Genomic DNA, 19,054 nt, shown 5'->3' with positions numbered 1-19,054 from the left:
ACACATAAACCTCCTTATATCTTCCTCAAAACAGCCACCATACCTACCTATTATGGCATTTCCATAGCCATTCCGAGATATATTGCCATGCAACTTTCCACCATTCCGTTTATTATGACACGCATCATCATTGTCATATTGCCTTGCATGATCATGTAGTTGACATCGTATTTGTGGCAAAGCCACCATGCTATTTTTTCATACATGTCACTCTTGATTCATTGCATATCCCGGTACACCGCCGGAGGCATTCACATAGGGTCATATTTTGTTCTAAGTATCGAGTTATAATTCTTGAGTTGTAAGTAAATAGAAGTGTGATGATCATCATTATTAGAGCATTGTCCCATGTGATGAAAGGATGATGGAGACTATGATTCCGCCACAAGTCGGGATGAGACTCCGGACAAAAGAAAAAAAGAGAATAAAATGAGGCCAAAAGAAAAAAAGAAAAAAGAGAGAAGGCCCAAATAAAAAAAGAGAGAAAAAGAGAGAAGGGACAATGTTACTATCCTTTTTCCATACTAGTGGGAATTTTTCATTATAGAACTTGGCTTGTATATTCCAATGATGGGCTTCCTCAAAATGCCCAAGGTCTTCGTGAGCAAGCAAGTTGGATGCACACCCACTTAGTTTCTTTTGATGAGCTTTCATATATTTATAGCTCTAGTGCATCCGTTGCATGGCAATCCCTACTCCTCGCATTGACATCAATTGATGGGCATATCCATAGCCCGTTGATTAGCCGCGTCAATGTGAGACTTTCTTTTTTTGTCTTCTCACATAACCCCTATCATCATACTCTATTCCACCCATAGTGCTATGTCCATGGCTTGCGCTCATGTATTGCGTAAGGGTTGAAAAGGCTGAAGCACGTCAAAAAGTATGAACCAATTGCTCGGCTTGTCATCGGAGTTGTGCATGATGGGAGCATTTTGTGTGACGAAAATGAAGCATGGCCAAACTATATGATTTTGTAGGGATAAGCTTTCTTTGGCTATGTTATTTTGATAAGACATAATTGCTTGGTTAGTATGCTTGAAGTATTATTATTTTTATGTCAATAATAGAATTTTGTCTTGAATCTTATGGATCTGAATATTCTTGCCATAATAAAGAAAATTACATTGATAATTATGTTAGGTAGCATTCTGCATCAAAAAATCTGTTTATCATTTACCTACTCGAGGACGAGCAGGAATTAAGCTTGGGGATGCTTGATAAGTCTCCAACGTATCTATATTTTTTGATTGTTCCATGCTATTATATTATCAATCTTGGATGTTTTATATGCATTTATATGCTATTTTATATGATTTTTGGGACTAACCTATTAACCCAGAGCCCAGTGCCAGTTTCTGTTTTTTCGTTGTTTTTGAGTATCGCAGAGAAGGAAAACCAAACGGAGTCCAATTGACCTGAAACTTCACGGAACTTATTTTTGGACCAGAAGAAGGACATGGAGTAAAAGAGTTGGGCCAGAAGAGTCTCGGGCTGCCCACGAGGGTGGGGGGCGCGCCCACCCCCCTGGGCGAGCCTCCCTACCTCGTGGACAGCCCAGAGACCCCCCTGACTTGTTCTCGACGCCAAAACCTCTTATATATATTGAAACCTTCAGAACATAACCTGGATCGGGAGTTCCACCGCCAGAAGCCTCCATAGCCACCGAAAACCAATCTAGACCCGTTCCGGCACCCTGCCGGAGGGGGGAATCCCTCTTCGGTGGCCATCTTCATCATCCCGGTGCTCTCCATAACGAGGAGGGAGTAGTTCACCCTCGGGGCTGAGGGTATGTACCAGTAGCTATGTTTTTGATCCCTCTCTCTCGTGTTCTTGATTTGGAACGATCTTGATGTATCGCGAGCTTTGCTATTATAGTTGGATCTTATGATGTTTCTCCCCCTCTACTCTCTTGTGATGAACTGAGTTTTCCCTTTGAAGTTATCTTATCGGATTGAGTCTTTAAGGATTTGAGAACACTTGATGTATGTCTTGCATGTGCTTATCTGTGGTGACAATGGGATATCACGTGATCCACTTGATGTATGTTTTGGTGATCAACTTGCGAGTTCCGTGACCTCATGAACTTATGCATAGGGGTTGGCACACATTTTTGTCTTGACTCTTCGGTAGAAACTTTGGGGCACTCTTTGAAGTTATTTGTGTTGGTTGAATAGATGAATCTGAGATTGTGTGATGCATATCGTATAATCATACCCACGGATACTTGATATGACATTGAAGTATCTAGGTGACATTAGGGTTTTGGTTGATTTGTGTCTTAAGGTGTTATTCTAGTACGAACTCTAGGATAGATTGAACGGAAAGAATAGCTTCGTGTTATTTTACTAAGGACTCTTGAATAGATCGATCAGAAAGGATAACTTTGAGGTGGTTTCGTACCCTACAATAATCTCTTCGTTTGTTCTCCGCTATTAGTGACTTTGGAGTGACTCTTTGTTGCATGTTGAGGGATAGTTTTATGATCTAATTATGTTATTATTGTTGAGAGAACTTGCACTAGTGAAAGTATGAACCCTAGGCCTTGTTTCCTAGCATTGCGATACTGTTTGTGCTCACTTTATCATTAGTTACCTTGCTGTTTTTATATTTTTAGATTACAAAAACCTATATATATACCATCCATATTGCACTTGTATCACCATCTCTTCGCCGAACTAGTGCACCTATATAATTTACCATTGTATTGGGTGTGTTGGGGACACAAGAGACTCTTTGTTATTTGGTTGTAGGGTTGTTTGAGAGAGACTATCTTCATCCTACGCCTCCCACAGATTGATAAGCCTTAGGTCATCCACTTGAGGGAAATTTGCTACTGTCCCACAAACCTCTGCACTTGGAGGACCAAGAACGTCTACAAGAACAAGGTTGTGTAGTAGACATCAGGACTTGATAACTTTTCACCTGGACTTTGACCCTGAGATTGTGGCTTAGTTCTTTGCATCAGTCCACTTCCATACTGATGAGGAACGGACCATGACGTGGATGACCAATGGACAATAGATGACCGCCAAGTGGAAGGACTTCATGGATCTGGTACAGGTTCGTGATGAGGGGCTCAACACGCCCGTTGGTGTTCGACCTCATGCCAACTCTGAGTCCGCCAATAAGAACAAGCTTTAGCAATACTATGTTGAGAAGCAGCTTCCCAGTGGCAAGAAGGCATGGGTGCTGAACCCATTCATTGACATCATGTATCGGATCTTCCACAACACCCTCTTCCCTCGCATTGGTGACAAGGATAAGGTACATGCCTATCTCGTGGATATGATGCTCATCTGTGAGGAGGTGTGTCGTGTTCAGACGCAACCACTTGATGTCTCACATATCATGTGGTGTGAGCTATGGTTTGCGGTGTTCAACCGTAAGGTACCCATCTATGGTCCTTACATGTTTCATCTGATCTCGAAGACTTGGGGAGAAGCTCTATCCCAATGTTGAGTTTGAGGCCCCCGACTGGACCCGTCACGAGCCCATCAAGCTCCGTATCAAGCCTCAGTGGGCTAACACCACTACCCGTGCTGAGGCAGAGGCTGCTCAGATGGACGTGGATGAGGATGAGATTGAGGAGGAGGAAGCGGATGAGGTCAGCTCTGCTGGGTATGCTCCTCCCTCTACCGAGCCCTCATGGGCTAAGAAGCTGAAGGCCAAGATGAAGGCTTTGTTCTGTATTTAAGCCAAGGGACAGTACAGGACCCATGTTGCTTCCAAGGAGAGTCGCCGTCGCGACAAGAGGATCTTGAGGACGTTTGGCGAGGAGATATCAAGTGGGTCCGAGAAGCACATCACTCCAGAGACAGAATGGATGGCGAAGCAGGGCTACCAGTGGACTGAGTCTGAGGAGGAGACCATCCCTGCTGCCTAGACCGACGAGGACCGTGACGAGTGATTGCTCCAGCTTGAGCTACCACTTGTGTCGTAGGTGTCCTCTCTGCCTTTTTGGTGTCTCGATGCCAAAGGGGGAGAGAGTGTAGGGATTTGTGAGTCGTGTGTCGTGTTTGCTTTCGTTTTGTTGGACCTTGTTTGCTTTAGTTTGGGTTGTCGTGAGTCGTGTTCCCTTATCATATGGTGTAAGACATATGCACTCTAGCATATCTGATTGTCTTTTATGATTAGTAGCCCGTGAGCTTATACTATCTTGTGCTAGTTAACTTATGCTCATATGTGTTATCTTGCCTCCCTGTTAGTATTAGTTACTCCATTGCAATATTTTCCTCGTCTATAAAATATAGGGGGATGATACGTCTCCAACGTATCTATAATTTTTGATTGTTCCATGCTATTATATTATCTGTTTTGGATGTATAATGGGCTTTAATATACCTTTTAATATTATTTTTGGGACTAACCTACTAGCCAAAGGCCCAGTGCAAATTGCTATTTTTTTGTCTATTTCAGTGTTTCGCAGAAAAGGAATATCAAACGGAATCCAAACGGAATGAAACCTTCAGGAGAGTTATTTTTGGAACAAACGTGATCCAGGAGACTTGGAGTGGACGTCAAGAAAGAAGCGAGGAGGCCACGAGGCAGGAGGGCGCGCCCAGGGGATAGGCGCGCCCCCCACCCTCGTGGGCCCCTCGCAGCTCCACCGGCGTACTTCTTCCTCCTATATATACCCATATACCTCGAAAACATCCAGGAGCACCACGAAACCCTATTTCCACTGTCGCAACCTTCTGTACCCGTGAGATCCCATCTTGGGGCCTTTTCCGGCGCTCCGCCGGAGGGGGAATCGATCACGGAGGGCTTCTACATCAACACCTTAGCCTCTCCGATGATGTCTGAGTAGTTTAGCACATACCTTTGGGCCCATATTTATTAGCTAGATGGCTTCTTCTCTCTCTTTGGATCTCAATACAAAGTTCTCCTCGATTCTCTTGGAGATCTATTCCATGTAATTCTTTTTGCGGTGTATTTGTCGAGATCCGATTTATTGTGGGTTTATGATCAAGATTATCTATGAAAAATATTTGATTCTTCTATGAAACCTTTTATGCATGATTTAAATATCTTTGCAAGTCTCTTCGAATTATCAGTTTGGTTTGGCCTTCTAGATTGATCTTTCTTGCAATGGGAGAAGTGCTTACCTTTGGGTTCAATTTTGCGGTGTCCTTTCCCAGTGACAGCAGGGGCAACAAGGCATGTATTGTATTGTTGCCATCGAGGATAAAAATATGGGGTTTATATAATATTGCTTGAGTTTATCCCTCTATATCATGTCATCTTGCCTAATGCGTTACTTTGTTCTTATGAACTTAATACTCTAGATGCATGCTGGATAGCGGTCGATGTGTGGAGTAATAGCAATAGATGCAGAATCGTTTCGGTCTACTTGTCGCGGACGTGATGCCTAAATGCATGATCATGCCTAGATATTCTCATAATTATTCGCTTTTCTATCAATTGTTCGATAGTAATTTGTTCACCCACCGTAGAGTTTTCTATCTTGAGAGAAGCCACTAGTGAAACCTATGGCCCCCCGGTCTATCTTCCATCATATTATTTTCATATCGACTTGCTATTTCTATTACCGTTTATTTTGCAATCTTTATTTTTCAATCTATACCATAAAAATACCAAAAATATTTATCTTATTATCTCTATCATATCTCACTTTCATAAGTGACCGTGAAGGGATTGACAACCCCTTTATCGCATTGGTTGCGAGGTTCTTGTTTGTTTGTGCAGGTACTAGGCGACTTGCGTGTTACCTCCTACTGGATTGATACCTTGGTTCTCAAAAACTGAGGGAAATACTTACGCTACTGTGCTGCATCACTCTTTCCTCTTCAAGGTAAAACCAACACATGCTCAAGAGGTAGCAGGGGAGTGTTGATCCTAGTATGTGTGTCGTGCAGTCCAAAGCACATCTCGAGAGTGCACACATCTAGGGGGAGCCCGTCTATATTTTATAGATGTTGGGTTTGCCTATGCTTTATTTTATATCCCTATGTGCAAATCCCGTATTGTCATCAATCCACCAAAAGGGGGAGATTGTAAGGGCATATTTATCCCTTAGTAGTTTTGGTGATTGATGACAATGCTTTTGCGGACTAATCGTGTGCATTGAGCATTTTCAGATATATCATGTCTAGGCACAAGACGATTTAGTGCCCCTCGAAGACTATTGAAGACGACGTTTCTGTACGTTTCTTTTGGGTGGATTTGAGTCGTAGGAAAGCCGTACTATTAAGAGGGGGTCCACGTTGGAAAGGTTTGGGTGAAATCAACACGTACACATCTGTTCCTTTTGCACCACCTTTCCTTTGACTCGTTGGAGCATCCTCCGTTTCTCCGTATCTCTGCAAAAGGAAGGACTTCTAGTGTTGCTGAACTGGGGCATGCGGTAGTACTGCTCCTCAGAGCGGTAGTACCGCAGGTCCCTGCGGTAGTACCAGCCTTGGGCGCGGTAGTACTGCTTCTCGGACGCGGTAGTACCGTGGCCTCGGGCCAGGCTCAGCAGCACGAGCGGATGTAATTTTTTACATCCGCGTCCTACGCGGTAGTACCGCTCCTGGCTTGCGGTAGTACCGTGTCAGATATTTTGCATAGATCTAAACTCAGCGAAAGTTGCCATGGATGTATTTTTATATGTCTGTGCCTTCTCTATCTAGACTACCCCTGCCTTGCGGTAGTACCGCAAGGGGGAGCGGTAGTACCGCGCCAGCGGTTCTACCGCCCTCTGCTTCAACACATCAGGGCTGGTTTAGCTATTGTTGCGCCAGCGGTAGTACCGTAGTGCCTTGCGGTAGTACCACGGGCGCTGGCGGTAGTACCGCGTCTCTGGTGCAGTAGTACCGTGCGTCGCAGGCTGAGTTGGTGGATTACTGTTGGATTTGTTCTTCTACTATAAAAGGGGAGTCTTCTTCTCTGAGTTGACCACCTCTTCCACCCCAACCTCCATTATTGCTCTAAACTCCATTTTCGCCCGATCTCTCCCCCTAGCCAATCAAACTTGTTGATTTTCTAAGGATTAGTTGAGAAGGCCCCAATCTACACATCCACCAAGAGAAATTTGATTCCCCTAGTAATCCCTCGCGGATCTTGTTACTCTTGGGTGTTTGAGCACCCTAGATGGCTGAGGTCATCGCGGAGCCATACTCCATTGTGGTGAAGCTTTGTGGTGTTGTTGGGAGCCTCCAATTAAGTTGTGGAGATTGCCCCAACCTTGTTTGTAAAGGTTCGGTCGCCGCCTTCAAGGGCACCAATAGTGGAATCACAACATCTCGCAATGTGTGAGGGCATGAGGAGAATACGGTGGCCCTAGTGGCTTCTTGGGGAGCATTGTGCCTCCACACCGCTCCAACGGAGACGTACTTCTCAAAGGGAAGGAACTTCGGTAACACATCCTCGTCTTCATCGGATCCACTCTTGGTTATCTCGTCCCTTCACTCGTGCAAGCTTATCTTGTGTTACTTCCCTTGCTTGCTTGTATACTTATTGTTGTTGCATCATATAGGTTGCTCACCTAGTTGCATATCTAGACAACCTACTTTGATGCAAAGTTTAAATTGGTAAAGAAAAGCTAAAAATTGTTAGTTGACTATTCACCCCCTCTAGTCAACTATATCGATCCTTTCACCCACTTTGTAGCACCTTCTTGATTCTTGTTCTAGATGCATTTATTTTGTAGCACCTTCTTAACTCTTGTTCTAGATGCATTTATTCGTGTACTGGTCACATCGTCAATCAATGCCATCTCTTCGAATTCACCGCTATTCTACGAAGTTACACCTTTTTAGTAAAACATAAAATTCTTATGATACCAATTCCTATGAAATTATGTAAACAAATTTGAGAAAATTTTCAAGATATTCCATGTTACTTTTATTTAAATGAAAAACTGAGAACGTCATGGTAACAATTTTTAGGACCTTTTAATAATAATCTCCGGATTTGATTGAGCCCTATGTTTTGAATCATATAACACACATCTAATATTTTTTGTTTGTACCAAGTTCCCAGGAATTTTCCTCCAATAGTAATTCCTAGCCCCCCGCAAAAAAGTAATTCCTAGGAAATTATGTAAATCAATATGAGAGATTTGTCAACACATTTATTGATGTTTTTTTATCTTAAATGGAAAACTGAGAATGTCATGGTAATAATTCTAGAAATTGTTTTATAATAATCTCGGGATTTTCCCAAATATCTTAGGAAAAAAACTGAGAATTTAATACTCCCTCTGTTCACTTTTATAAGACCTTGAAGACATTTTAGACAATGTGTAAAACAACCCATTTTGAGCTGTCTGAAACGACTTACAAAAGTGGACGGAGGGAGTAATACACATTCTAAGAAGGGTGCAATTAATGGCCACAACCAAAACAAATGTAAAATTGCTATCTTTACTTTTTACAATGCTTCATTCTTTTTTTTATTAAATGTAAGTGTGTCCAAAGTCTTTGCCGTTTAATACTTTGTTGATTTTTTTTTTCTAAACACAGTACAGAAGCAAGCGCTCATATACACGCACATACACTTACCTCTATGAACACACATACGCACACCCTGCCCCTGTGAGCACCTCTGAAAGACCGAGCCGACATGTCATCTTGAAATTTACGAAGTCACCGTAGACACCTAGTCGTCGACGAGAACGTCTCCTCCCACTAAATGCACATCGTCGGAAATCTTAAAATAAATCCAGGAATAAATGCGCTACAGGTTGGTTCGCGCTTTGTTGAAATCTTTGCTATGTTTTATCAAACACACTACCCCGAATTAAATGAGTATGTACACATGTTTACTGTCAGTATATACAAAAGCACACTGTATTGTGATTCGTTGCCAATTAAATGAAAGCCTACACCGACCCCAAATGAACCAAAAATGGTTTTGATTCCAGAGGGGTGCTTCGTGATGTGCTCCCCGTCCGCGTCCGTATGTTTACTTCATATACAACTAGGAGAAAAACCCTAGTTGTTGAGCGACAACTATGTCATCGTTAGATCACAACAAAAAGGCGTCGAAAAGGAAGAAGATACTAGGAGAAGATGAAGGTCTGATGGCGGCAATGAGAACATGAAACTGAAGGAGGGGGAACGTGAGTTGACGAGAAGAAGGTCAACGAATTATCGAAAGCAACTAGATGGCCAACAATGGCTAAGGTCAATATCACAAAGTCATTCAACAGTGGCACTTTAAAGAATATGCTCAAATTCACACGGGTCTCGCTTGGAGATGCCCTCAGCGAAATATTTGATTCTTCGTAAAAGGCTAATGTTGTGCCTGGAGTTGGAAGTAAAAATTGCATGCATGCATGCTTTATTTCAGTTTTCTGTTAGTTGAATAATCCGCATTGCACGAACATTTATCGGAGTTGGTGGGCTCCCAACGAATTAAGTGGGATAGCCCGATTAACTTTTTTGCTATTCAATAGAAACCCATTAAAACGATTTAAGTGGGATGAGGTAGTTAGTCCCACTTAAATCCACTCCCACCTGCAGCCTGAATGTTGTCTTTTGTGCACCAAAAATTTAATTGATGTTACACGAGTCACAAGCGGTACATTCTGAATGTTCTCCAAAAAAAAATTGAAACCTTTTCATAAGGAAAAAACAGAAACTTTTTTTTCTGAAAACGGAAAGAGCTTCACGCGAGTTTCTACGGTTTGATTTACTGAACTGTACCGTCGCCGGCGGTGGCACCAAAACAGCTGGGCGTGAAGATAGCGTCACATGGTCAAAAGAAGCGGCCGTTCATTATCCCCTAATTAATCAGAAGAAAATCAAAAATCAACTCCAGGGAAAACAGAAAAATAAACTCGATTGCCACCGTCTCGGCGTCGTCGTCGCCCGGCTCACGCGCTCCGACCTAGCCCTAGCCCTAGCCCTCCCTGCCAGTTGATGGTGGGCGGGCTGCGAGATCTGTAGGGCTCGTTGGCTTTCGCCGGCGGGAGGAGATGGAGGCCGGGAACGACGGCCCGTCGACGCCGGTGCTGCTCAACGTGTACGACCTCACGCCCGTCAACGATTACCTCTACTGGCTCGGCTTCGGCGTCTTCCACTCCGGAATCGAAGGTATTGGTTCTCCCATTCCCCTTCCCTTTGCTGTTCATGCGGATTCTTCCATGCCCGTGATTCTGCCCCTGTTAGCATGGATACGCTGGTGGATTTAACTGAGATGCGAGCTGTTTCAGTTTTCCTAAAAACAATTTGGTTACGGTGATTTTTGAACAATTATGTTATTATCGTTGCTGTTTTAGGATCATTTTCAATTAGATGTTCTGGTTACCCCAATCGTAACAGTGAATTTTGTTGGACAAATTCCAAAAATATATTAACATTTCTGGTCAATGCGCCAGAAAATGATGGGGGGTAGGGGAAACAAATATGTAATGAACAATGTATTTTCTTGGGAAGAATTTCAAGGAGAAATGTGCATGACATCCGTCTTGTTATATTATATTTTGCATGAAGAAAATACTTCAATAAGTGTAGTTTTGGCGTACACTAAAATTCAAGGACTGAAACTGACTGTAGGTTTATGTCATTGTATTTTTATGCATTGTGGAAATCAGGCTGGTTATGTTATGTGTGGAACTGTGGAACATCTCTTCTCACCTATGTTTGCTATGGTTACATGTTCCTTTTCTCATGTGCATGTCATACTTAGATGATCTACAGAAGCGTGAACTCATGTTTTTTTACCCATTTTTCCCAATCGAGTAGTTCATGGCATGGAATATGGATTTGGAGCACATGATTTCTCATCCAGCGGTGTATTTGAGGTGGAATCGAAATGTTGCCCTGGATTTGTCTATAGAAAGACGGTGTCGCTAGGCACAACTGACATGTCTCGGGAAGATTTCCGCTCGTTCATTGAAAGACTTGCAGGGAAGTATCATGGCAATACATATAATTTGATTGCGAAGAACTGCAATCATTTCACAGATGATGTCTGTAGGAGCTTGACTGGAAAACCCATCCCTGGCTGGGTGAATAGGTTGGCCAGAGTAGGTTGGTATCATTATCATATATGTTTACGTACTTCCTGAGATTGGTGAAAATCATAGCTAAATGGTTGCATTTTCTCTCTCTCAAAACTCCAGGCTCAGTCTTTGACTGTCTACTACCAGAAAGTGTCCAAGTTTCTCCTGTTGGACGTGTCCCAACTCTTCGTCCAGTTATTGGTCAGTATCTTCTGAACTTTTCTTCCATTTCCTTTCAAAAGAAACCTATATGTTGACATGTTGTTTCTTTCTGTTAGTGTGACATTCTTGTGAAATATCACGAGGCTAAGAATGACATGTTGTTGTATACTTTGCTTTCCTTTGCAAAATATAAGCTCCAACATGTTGATTAAGATCTGGTCCTTTTCCTTGTTGCTCCTTGGAGTTCAGAGATTTCACTTTGTCTTGCACGGTAGTCAGAATTCTTCATAACTTTTTTTATATACCCTCCTTTCAGGTTGAACAGTTAGTGCCATCAACCTTAAAGTGTTTTGCATACTGGTAACTTGCACATGATTAAGCAATTAGTAGTAAATAGTAATTAATTATGTTATAGAAGAATCAGAATGTGTTATCGCTTAAGACGTCATCCTGAATAACGCCTAAAAATGGAATGGGCTTCTTTAAATTATGCAATACGTTCACCAGTCTTGGATCTTCAGAAAAAGGAACCGATCCTATTTTGGCACTCTTTAGATGCCATCACTCGTTTACCCCAGATCTCTGTTAATTATTATATCTAAAATGGATAATCTTATGAGAATGCTTCACAACAGATAGAAACATATATGGCATTTCACATTTCATATAACTCATGCAGCTTTAAGATCTTCCAAGTTTTGTATAGTTATAGTTGAATGTATTAAGTTTCCTTGAAATGAGGCAAGTTTTCTTGGTTTAATGCTGAATGAGCAAAACTAAGGTATTCCAGTAGTTTTCATCATACCAATCATCTATTCCTGACACGGAATAGTTTGCACGGGGCTGCCCAGAACGGTGACTATATGCTTTGATCAGGAAAGCCTAGTGGTGGAGGAAGCGTCCAAAGGTATTGGTTGTCAGTTGTATAACATTATGTTGACCAAAATTGACACTTAAAAACTACACTATGATTTTGCATGAATTAAGAGTTCTTTTACTGGCTAATCTTCTATGTTCTGGTATAATCAGTTCAAGTAGAATAATTACCCATCTAAGTTACCATTGTAAACAACCTTATTTTATAAGACCCATATGCAATGGAGGGTTGTGTAAATACTTTGTGATGTTATCCTATAGTATATGATAATTTTGTGCGATCTTATTGACCATCTTGTTTGTTTCCTTTTTAAACACTATATGCAGATGATGATTTGGATTCGGTATCTTCTTCGGACAGCGATGAGGGTGATGACAAGCACCTGTTGGAAGCACCATCCACTGACTTGCAACCTGTAGAAGTGCCATTAAAGCTAGCCAAAGATCTTCTTTGACATGTTCCATGTTTTTTTCTGCAAAATTGACATATTACAACTGCAACCACTGGAGTCCAGGACGATGATGCGATGTTTCTGGGTGGTTTTAGTGACAGGACGGAACCGTGGAGCTTGCCACTGGTACAACCTATCACTTTTCACAGAGTTTTGGCTTTCTAGCAGGTGTACAGATAGGAATTGGCCATCTTGTCCAAAAGATAGGTCTAGTTACTTGCTGTTTTCCAGTTCGTGCAGTGACTGCTGTATCGTACTCAGAAAATGTTGAGCCTGGAACTGATGTTAGTCTGTATATTTTATTAAACGAGCTAGAATAGGCATTGTCGAGAATGTTTGCCTTGGCGATGCTCGCCTGAGCCTGGTAATGAAATTCCCATGTCCATGCTATCATAGACCCGCCGTCTCCATGTACTACTACATGGTTATTGACAATGGCCTGTTCAATTCGTGATTAATCAGGTACTAACTAAGATGCATCCGGGAGAAATGTGATAACTGGTGCAAAAGACTGTTTATCAAATGTCAAAACAGTCAGGCATGTAAAATGTTCGACTCCTATGTGATTGCAAATTTTGAGGGGGAAAAACATCATTTTTGTGGCCTATGTACAAACAAAAGATTTTGTGCTTAAAATTTCCTCTCTTTTTCGGGAGCTGAGTTTGTTTTTTAGGATATTTTTTCTATGAAATGTGCAAGCATTCAAATTACAAACATTCCTGTTGTGATCAGTTACTTTTCTTCAGAGAATTCTTAAGCTAACAGTTTTGAATTTTGTTTTGCCGGTGTAAATTAGAATGTGCATGTTTTTTGTGAAGAAAAGGCAGGTCATTTCTGCCACGCGATCAGAAAAAGAAGATAGCACATATACAAAGTGGAAAATGAAGAAAATAAGAATCGCTTGCCATCAGGTTTGTCAAATATCAGGTGTGCCTTTGCATCTCTGCCAACCAGTATCCTTGCGACGTTTCCCCTTGAAAAATTCGCGCCAACGTATCAACACTGATAAAACAATGGTGGACATTTACAAGCACAAAGCCGATACTATGCTCAAACCGCACAACATACATATTGCATAATAATTGCGAAAGATTAGTGAACGACATGCCACGACCCTATATATATATTTACTTATATATCAACTTTCTGAACGCCGTCTATCTGACACTTGATTCCTGGGATTGCCATAAACGTGCTCACCAGGCTCGGCGACTCCGCAGTTAGCAACTCGTGTATGATCACAACACAATCTTTGTTTCCAGAGATAGGCGGCACTCCACTAGGTAACGAAATGGTCGATCATATGCTTTATGACATCGGCACCTTCGCTATGGATGACAGGATCTTTAACCTGCTCAAAATTCCAGTTTATAGGAAGATAGCCTCAGCCTCAGCATTATGTTCCCAAACATTAGCGCTGTGGATATCAGAGCATGGATGGTGTTTGCGAGCCAAAGACGTACCTGAATTACACTGTGTGCAGCAGATCTTGCTTTGCTATTATGGAAGCTGACGTCCACCTTTTCCCATGACACACGCTTAAGTCCTCTCAAAAGCCGTTCTGCAATATTTCACGCAAAGCTAGCCCATCAGGTCCACTTCTGCTTCAAGGACTGATAGGAGCTAAGAGCATGTGTCCAATAATGATACGACTTGCATTTTCTGATTCCTTGGACAGTACATTAGACAATTTGTGGAAACTCGTTATCAAAGGAACATAGAAAATATTTCCCACAACAGAAAAGAGAAAGATAGAAAAAGATGACAGCCCAACCACAAGATCCAACACGGAACACCACAACCACAAGTCGTTTCAGTGAACAGGGAGGTAGGAGCCATTTATCTCGATTAGTCTGGAAACTGTCCTTGAACATGGTCTCATTTGTGACCGTATCTGCCGACACCATGTTACACCTACACATTCTAGAGTCATACGCACCCAGGAAACATGGTGTGTAGTCAGGGATCCTATGCAACATGGCACGGCACATTAAACAACCACAACATGACAGTTGGTGTTATGTCTGGATGTTCCCATGCCCTGACTATTCCAAACTGAGAAGCAATAGTTTGCTTTAGTTTTCTGGATCAAGCAAAGAAAGTGTGAAACTGAAGGCAGCATCCAAATCAACATGATTTTTTTTCTTTTTACATATAGTCCATGCAATAGTAATGTTACAACTTTAAACTCAAATTATGCTAGAAGAAACAAAAATGAGATAAGTATGATGTCAATAGTAATGTTTGTCCTTTTCCGCTTAGTTATGTCATATTCGAAACCAACAGGAGCTGGGATGCTTAATCTCAATATTGCATATCAACACGAAAATGCAGCATCGTCAACTCCAATCTAGTACACATAACAAATAATATTTCAAATCACGCAGCTAGGAAAGTCCAAATCACAACTAAGCTTTCCGTCTTATAGTGGTATTTAATAATATTTTCTCTAAGTATCCTTTTGTTCATAAGACACTAGTCATGACATAGTGAAAGACAACATATTCCTAGTTTAGTCAAAATCATGATGCATACCTTCGAGAGTGCAGTTATCCTTGTCCATATCAGCAACATCAGCACATTGATCAAGAGTTTCTGCTTTGGATAGTTCCTCGTATACAATATGTGGATAAATCTTGCTTGTCGAATCAACCCACTAAAAAACAGAATCAAATCAAGTTACAAATGGCCAACTAAGTGAAAGGATTATGATATAGATTCACAGTTACGTACCAAAATCAAAATATACACATAAAAGTTCATAAACGGTACCTTGGGTAGTTCGGAGGCCCCCCTGATTGATGATGTCCTCCATCCAACAATGTCTTAATCAATATCAGTTATGGAAAAACCTCAAGAAAAAGCTTATTTTTACAGGCTTATTTAAGGATTAAAGCAAGGATACGGTCGTAACCAACATTGGAGTATGCAACTCTTCGCTGAAATGCTTGCAAAGCGGATCTACAATAAGAAATCCGTAAGCATGAAAATGTACAAGTATTCACAATCCAAGCACATAGAGGCAGTTGGCAGACAAGCATACATGAACCGTAGGTCCTCACAATCATCCACCATAAGTTGCAACAACGGAGGCTTTCCATCATCATTATCAGTAAGAAATAGGTGCTTGCCAGTTCTTCTGAATATGAAGTGAATGATGCAGCACGCAAACTTTTCTATCGCAGTAACTCCAAAAAGGAAAGGAACCTGCATATTGGTTTTAAAAAACATCACCGTAAGATGGAAATATTATACAATTTCTCCTGTTCTGAATACAGTAACATAAGATCAAAGTAAACCACTACCTGCTTGTTTCCTCTAGAACCAAGATGTGGTGATGCAACAGTTATGAAGTTGACTGCATCAAGCCCATGTATATTGCCTCTGTTGCTGTCTGTCAAACTTTGAGGAGAATTTTCAAGTGATTGTCCAGGAGGCCTATAAAGTCTTCCGATAGCATATCTTGCAACCAATCCTCCAACGGAATGCGCAACAAAAGATATCTTTGTTATCTGTGGTCTTTTGTTGATTTCTTCGATAACCTGGCTTGCTAGATTTTTGTCATTAAATTGGGGGAATGAAGACATAAAGCGCAGAAAGGGAAGATGAAAAATGGAAGATGCGTAATGAAAAACTAACCTCTTGTGCCAACCGTTCACCCATCACATCAATGCCATCTAAAGTTAGCTTGTGCATGTTGCTGTTACTACCTACAGAATTAACATATCGTTGGACTATCCACAAGGAAATGTAAAAGAAATAGGCTCTGAATGGCTTCAATTGCTAAAATGGAAGTACAGGGAGAGAGGAATCAATTGTTATCTGCCACAATAGCTTTTCTTATTTCATCGTGAGAATGTGTGATCTACGTGTGGCAATGCAATAGCTCACTAAACTTAACAGTTTACACCAATAAGATAGGCGATGAACACGCAGGAATGAGTAGACCTTACAATGAACTATGACTCTGTCTTCTAGCAACTTATGGAATTGCTCAGCTCCATATTTCCAATCGGCTGTGCTGTACGAATAACGAGAGTAATATCAATACAAGGGGGAAATGCCAAAGTAGGAACAACTAGATTACTCATAGTTGCAATATACATGTGTGGATGCATCGGGGGAAATAGTAACGTGTTAAGATCAGCTAGTTAGGCACTCTGAATTCATTGAAATGGGACCTAATTTTGCTTATTTGTTGAAAGTGCCAGACCAGTCGAATCCGCGTGAGCCATGTAGCATGAAGTGATACTCCATCTCAATTTAGCCTGCTATCATGATATTCTAAGTCATCAAATTATTCCATTTTATTGTCAAAAGGTAAATTTGTACAAACTTGGAGCTCGCGCGTGCTCATCTCCTGCTATACCAACCAGAATTCACAAAAACAATCAGGTAACTATCGCGTCAATCACAAATCCGCAAAGTTTTCAAGGCAACCGACAGGCCCCTACGTGTTACTAGGAGGATCAAGCAATTCAGGAAGCCAGAAAACTTTTCTTTCCTGAAAAGTGAAGCCAAATCAGAGCACAAAATCGATAGGCTTGGTAGGCCGTACCTCCCGACGATCCCGTGGACCATGATCACCAGGTGGTCGGCCCCGCCTACGGCCGGCGCCGGCGCCGGCGCTGCCGCCTCCTCCCGGCAGTCTCTGCCTGCCAGGTCGCCCATTTAACTAGCCGGCCCGCCCGCCCAACACGAACGCACGCACAGGCCGCGCGCGAAGGGGGGAGGGAAGTGGGGGGAACGGATAGAGGGCAGAGGCGCTGCTCGGGGTCGGGGAAAGGGGCAGAGTGTCTTATAGGCGGGCGAATCGCGCGAGTCCGCGTGTACGCCAACGCGAAACGGGCGAGAGCGGAGACGGCTCGTGATTGGAGGAAGAGGGTGACAGGTGGGGAAGACGATGCTGACGGGGACCGCCTGTCTGGGACGAGCGGAGCACGGGTTGGGGGTAGGCGTGGCGGCCTAATCCGAATGGCAGAACACGCCGGCGGAGAGCCATGGAAGCAAGTGCAACCACCGGCAGACGGCGGAGGATGATCGAGAGTATCGCCTGCTTCTACATGTGGTGCTTTGCTTTATCTTCTGATTTTTCTTTCGGGTCCTATTTATTGCACATCTAAGTGATTCAATCAAATTAGAAAAAAAATAAAAAAATGCTTGCATGATTCTTCACGTAAAATTAATGATATATGATTTAGATGTGCAATATTTAGAGCACATCTAGATGTACTTTAGCAAAACAGTTTTCTTTTCTTTTGGGAAGACTTATGTTATGATATGTCTTCAAATTTACCCCTGAACATAAACAAATGGACTGTGCTAACCACCAGTCGACTGGTGGTTAGCAACAGATCTGGATGACCTTGGATCGATCCTCCCGTTCGTCCCGCTGCGTCGTTCTAGCTTGCATGCATGTATCTTCATTTTATTTTTTTTCTGTGCGTGTCCACTCCACTAGCAGTTAATTAGAGTTGTTAATCATATATATGCAGAAAAAACAAAAATGATGATGTCATCAAAGATTCTTTCCAATGCGAAAATTCAAAATGTTTTGTAGCACAAACCGTCGCTCTGATTAAAAAACTGTTTTCACGTAAAAGATTCATAGCGACGAGATCTTCGAAACTAGATCCCATGTTGATATGTTTCGATGACTTTTTTTAGGGTCAGAAGTTACCACGTGTTCTACACAATTTATCATATCTGTGGTGCCTAAGTTATCATGTTGTTTACACAGAAATTACCAGGGCATGAAAAAGTTTCTTCAACCTTCTATTCACAAGCACATGCGTGCATGCATTAGAAGAAATTTTTCATGTCATCCTAGTTCTCCTTGTTCAAAACTTTAAAATGTTTTATAGCTCAAATCGTCGGTCCAATCAAAAAGTCGATTTCACATAAAGTATCTATCACGGTGAGACCTTCGAAACTAGATATCATGTTGATATGTTTTGACAGACTTTTTTCATGCAAATAGTTATCAGGCCCGGGCTAAGTAAGTTATCAGATCTGATGTGTGTCTATTATCATGCTATTTACACATGAGTAACCGTGGTACATTTTCAACAGCTATTTTTTTGGACAACGCGGTGTTTTGTGCGTGAGTTACCATGCCCGCGGTCCGTATATTACCATGTTATTTACGCATAAGTTATCAAGGTTATGTTTTCAAACAATTGCCTCCCCCCGCCATCAAAATTATCACGGGTGTTTGCACATGATTTATCAAGTTTACGGTGCGTATATTATCATGGTATTTATATGGAAGTTATAAGGAGGGGTTATGTTTTCAAACAACTTCATCCCCTCCCAACACCCCGGACCGTAAGTTACTGTGGTATTTATGCGTAAGTTATCATGTATACGGTGCATACTGTACCATGCTATTTGACAGAAGTTCTCGGTGATGTTTTTAAACACCTCCTCCCCCGGGTCAAAGTTATCACGGTATTTGCGCATGAGTTATCAGGTTTATGTTGTGTAAATTATCATGCTAATTACGTAGAAGCTATCGGGTGATGTCTTCAACTTTTTCTCCCTGTCAAAGTTATCATGATGTTTGCGCATGAGTTATCATGTCTGTGGTATGTAAAATATCATGCTATTT

At 41.8% G+C, this 19,054-nt stretch overlaps 2 protein-coding genes across 8 annotated transcripts; one reads left to right on the top strand and one right to left on the bottom strand.

Annotated features, from left to right (window-relative positions):
* Positions 1 to 9,725: 9,725 nt before the first annotated feature.
* LOC125513933 (deSI-like protein At4g17486) lies at positions 9,726 to 12,777 on the top strand. 2 transcript variants are annotated; one of them, XM_048679153.1, is made up of 5 exons: positions 9,726 to 10,043; positions 10,695 to 10,982; positions 11,075 to 11,155; positions 11,968 to 12,023; positions 12,320 to 12,777. In XM_048679153.1, the coding sequence occupies exons 1-4, from the start codon at positions 9,926 to 9,928 to the stop codon at positions 11,973 to 11,975; spliced, it is 495 nt and encodes a 164-aa protein (XP_048535110.1). In that variant the 5' UTR covers positions 9,726 to 9,925; the 3' UTR covers positions 11,976 to 12,023; positions 12,320 to 12,777. The 2 variants fall into 2 exon arrangements, with proteins under 2 accessions (XP_048535110.1, XP_048535109.1); XM_048679152.1 differs by lacking the exon at positions 11,968 to 12,023 and having other exon boundaries at positions 9,727 to 10,043.
* Positions 12,778 to 13,326: 549 nt separating this feature from the next.
* Positions 13,327 to 17,227, bottom strand: LOC125513932 (putative lipase ROG1). Of its 6 annotated transcripts, none has more exons than XM_048679146.1 (10): positions 17,003 to 17,227; positions 16,398 to 16,465; positions 16,084 to 16,154; positions 15,750 to 15,986; positions 15,488 to 15,651; positions 15,350 to 15,405; positions 15,217 to 15,269; positions 14,980 to 15,100; positions 13,908 to 14,005; positions 13,327 to 13,795 (listed from the first exon to the last, which is right to left on the bottom strand). In XM_048679146.1, the coding sequence occupies exons 1-10, from the start codon at positions 17,113 to 17,115 to the stop codon at positions 13,724 to 13,726; spliced, it is 1,053 nt and encodes a 350-aa protein (XP_048535103.1). In that variant the 5' UTR covers positions 17,116 to 17,227; the 3' UTR covers positions 13,327 to 13,723. The 6 variants fall into 6 exon arrangements, with proteins under 6 accessions (XP_048535103.1, XP_048535107.1, XP_048535108.1 ...); XM_048679150.1 differs by having other exon boundaries at positions 16,398 to 16,460; positions 17,003 to 17,221; XM_048679151.1 differs by lacking the exon at positions 16,398 to 16,465 and having other exon boundaries at positions 17,003 to 17,199.
* Between the last annotated feature and the right edge of the window lie 1,827 nt (positions 17,228 to 19,054).

This window comes from Triticum urartu, chromosome 6 (assembly GCF_003073215.2).
Source record: "Triticum urartu cultivar G1812 chromosome 6, Tu2.1, whole genome shotgun sequence".
NCBI lineage: Eukaryota > Viridiplantae > Streptophyta > Magnoliopsida > Poales > Poaceae > Triticum > Triticum urartu.
The sequence above is the reverse complement of the archived record's forward strand: the minus strand, read 5'-3'. Positions and strand labels throughout refer to the sequence as shown.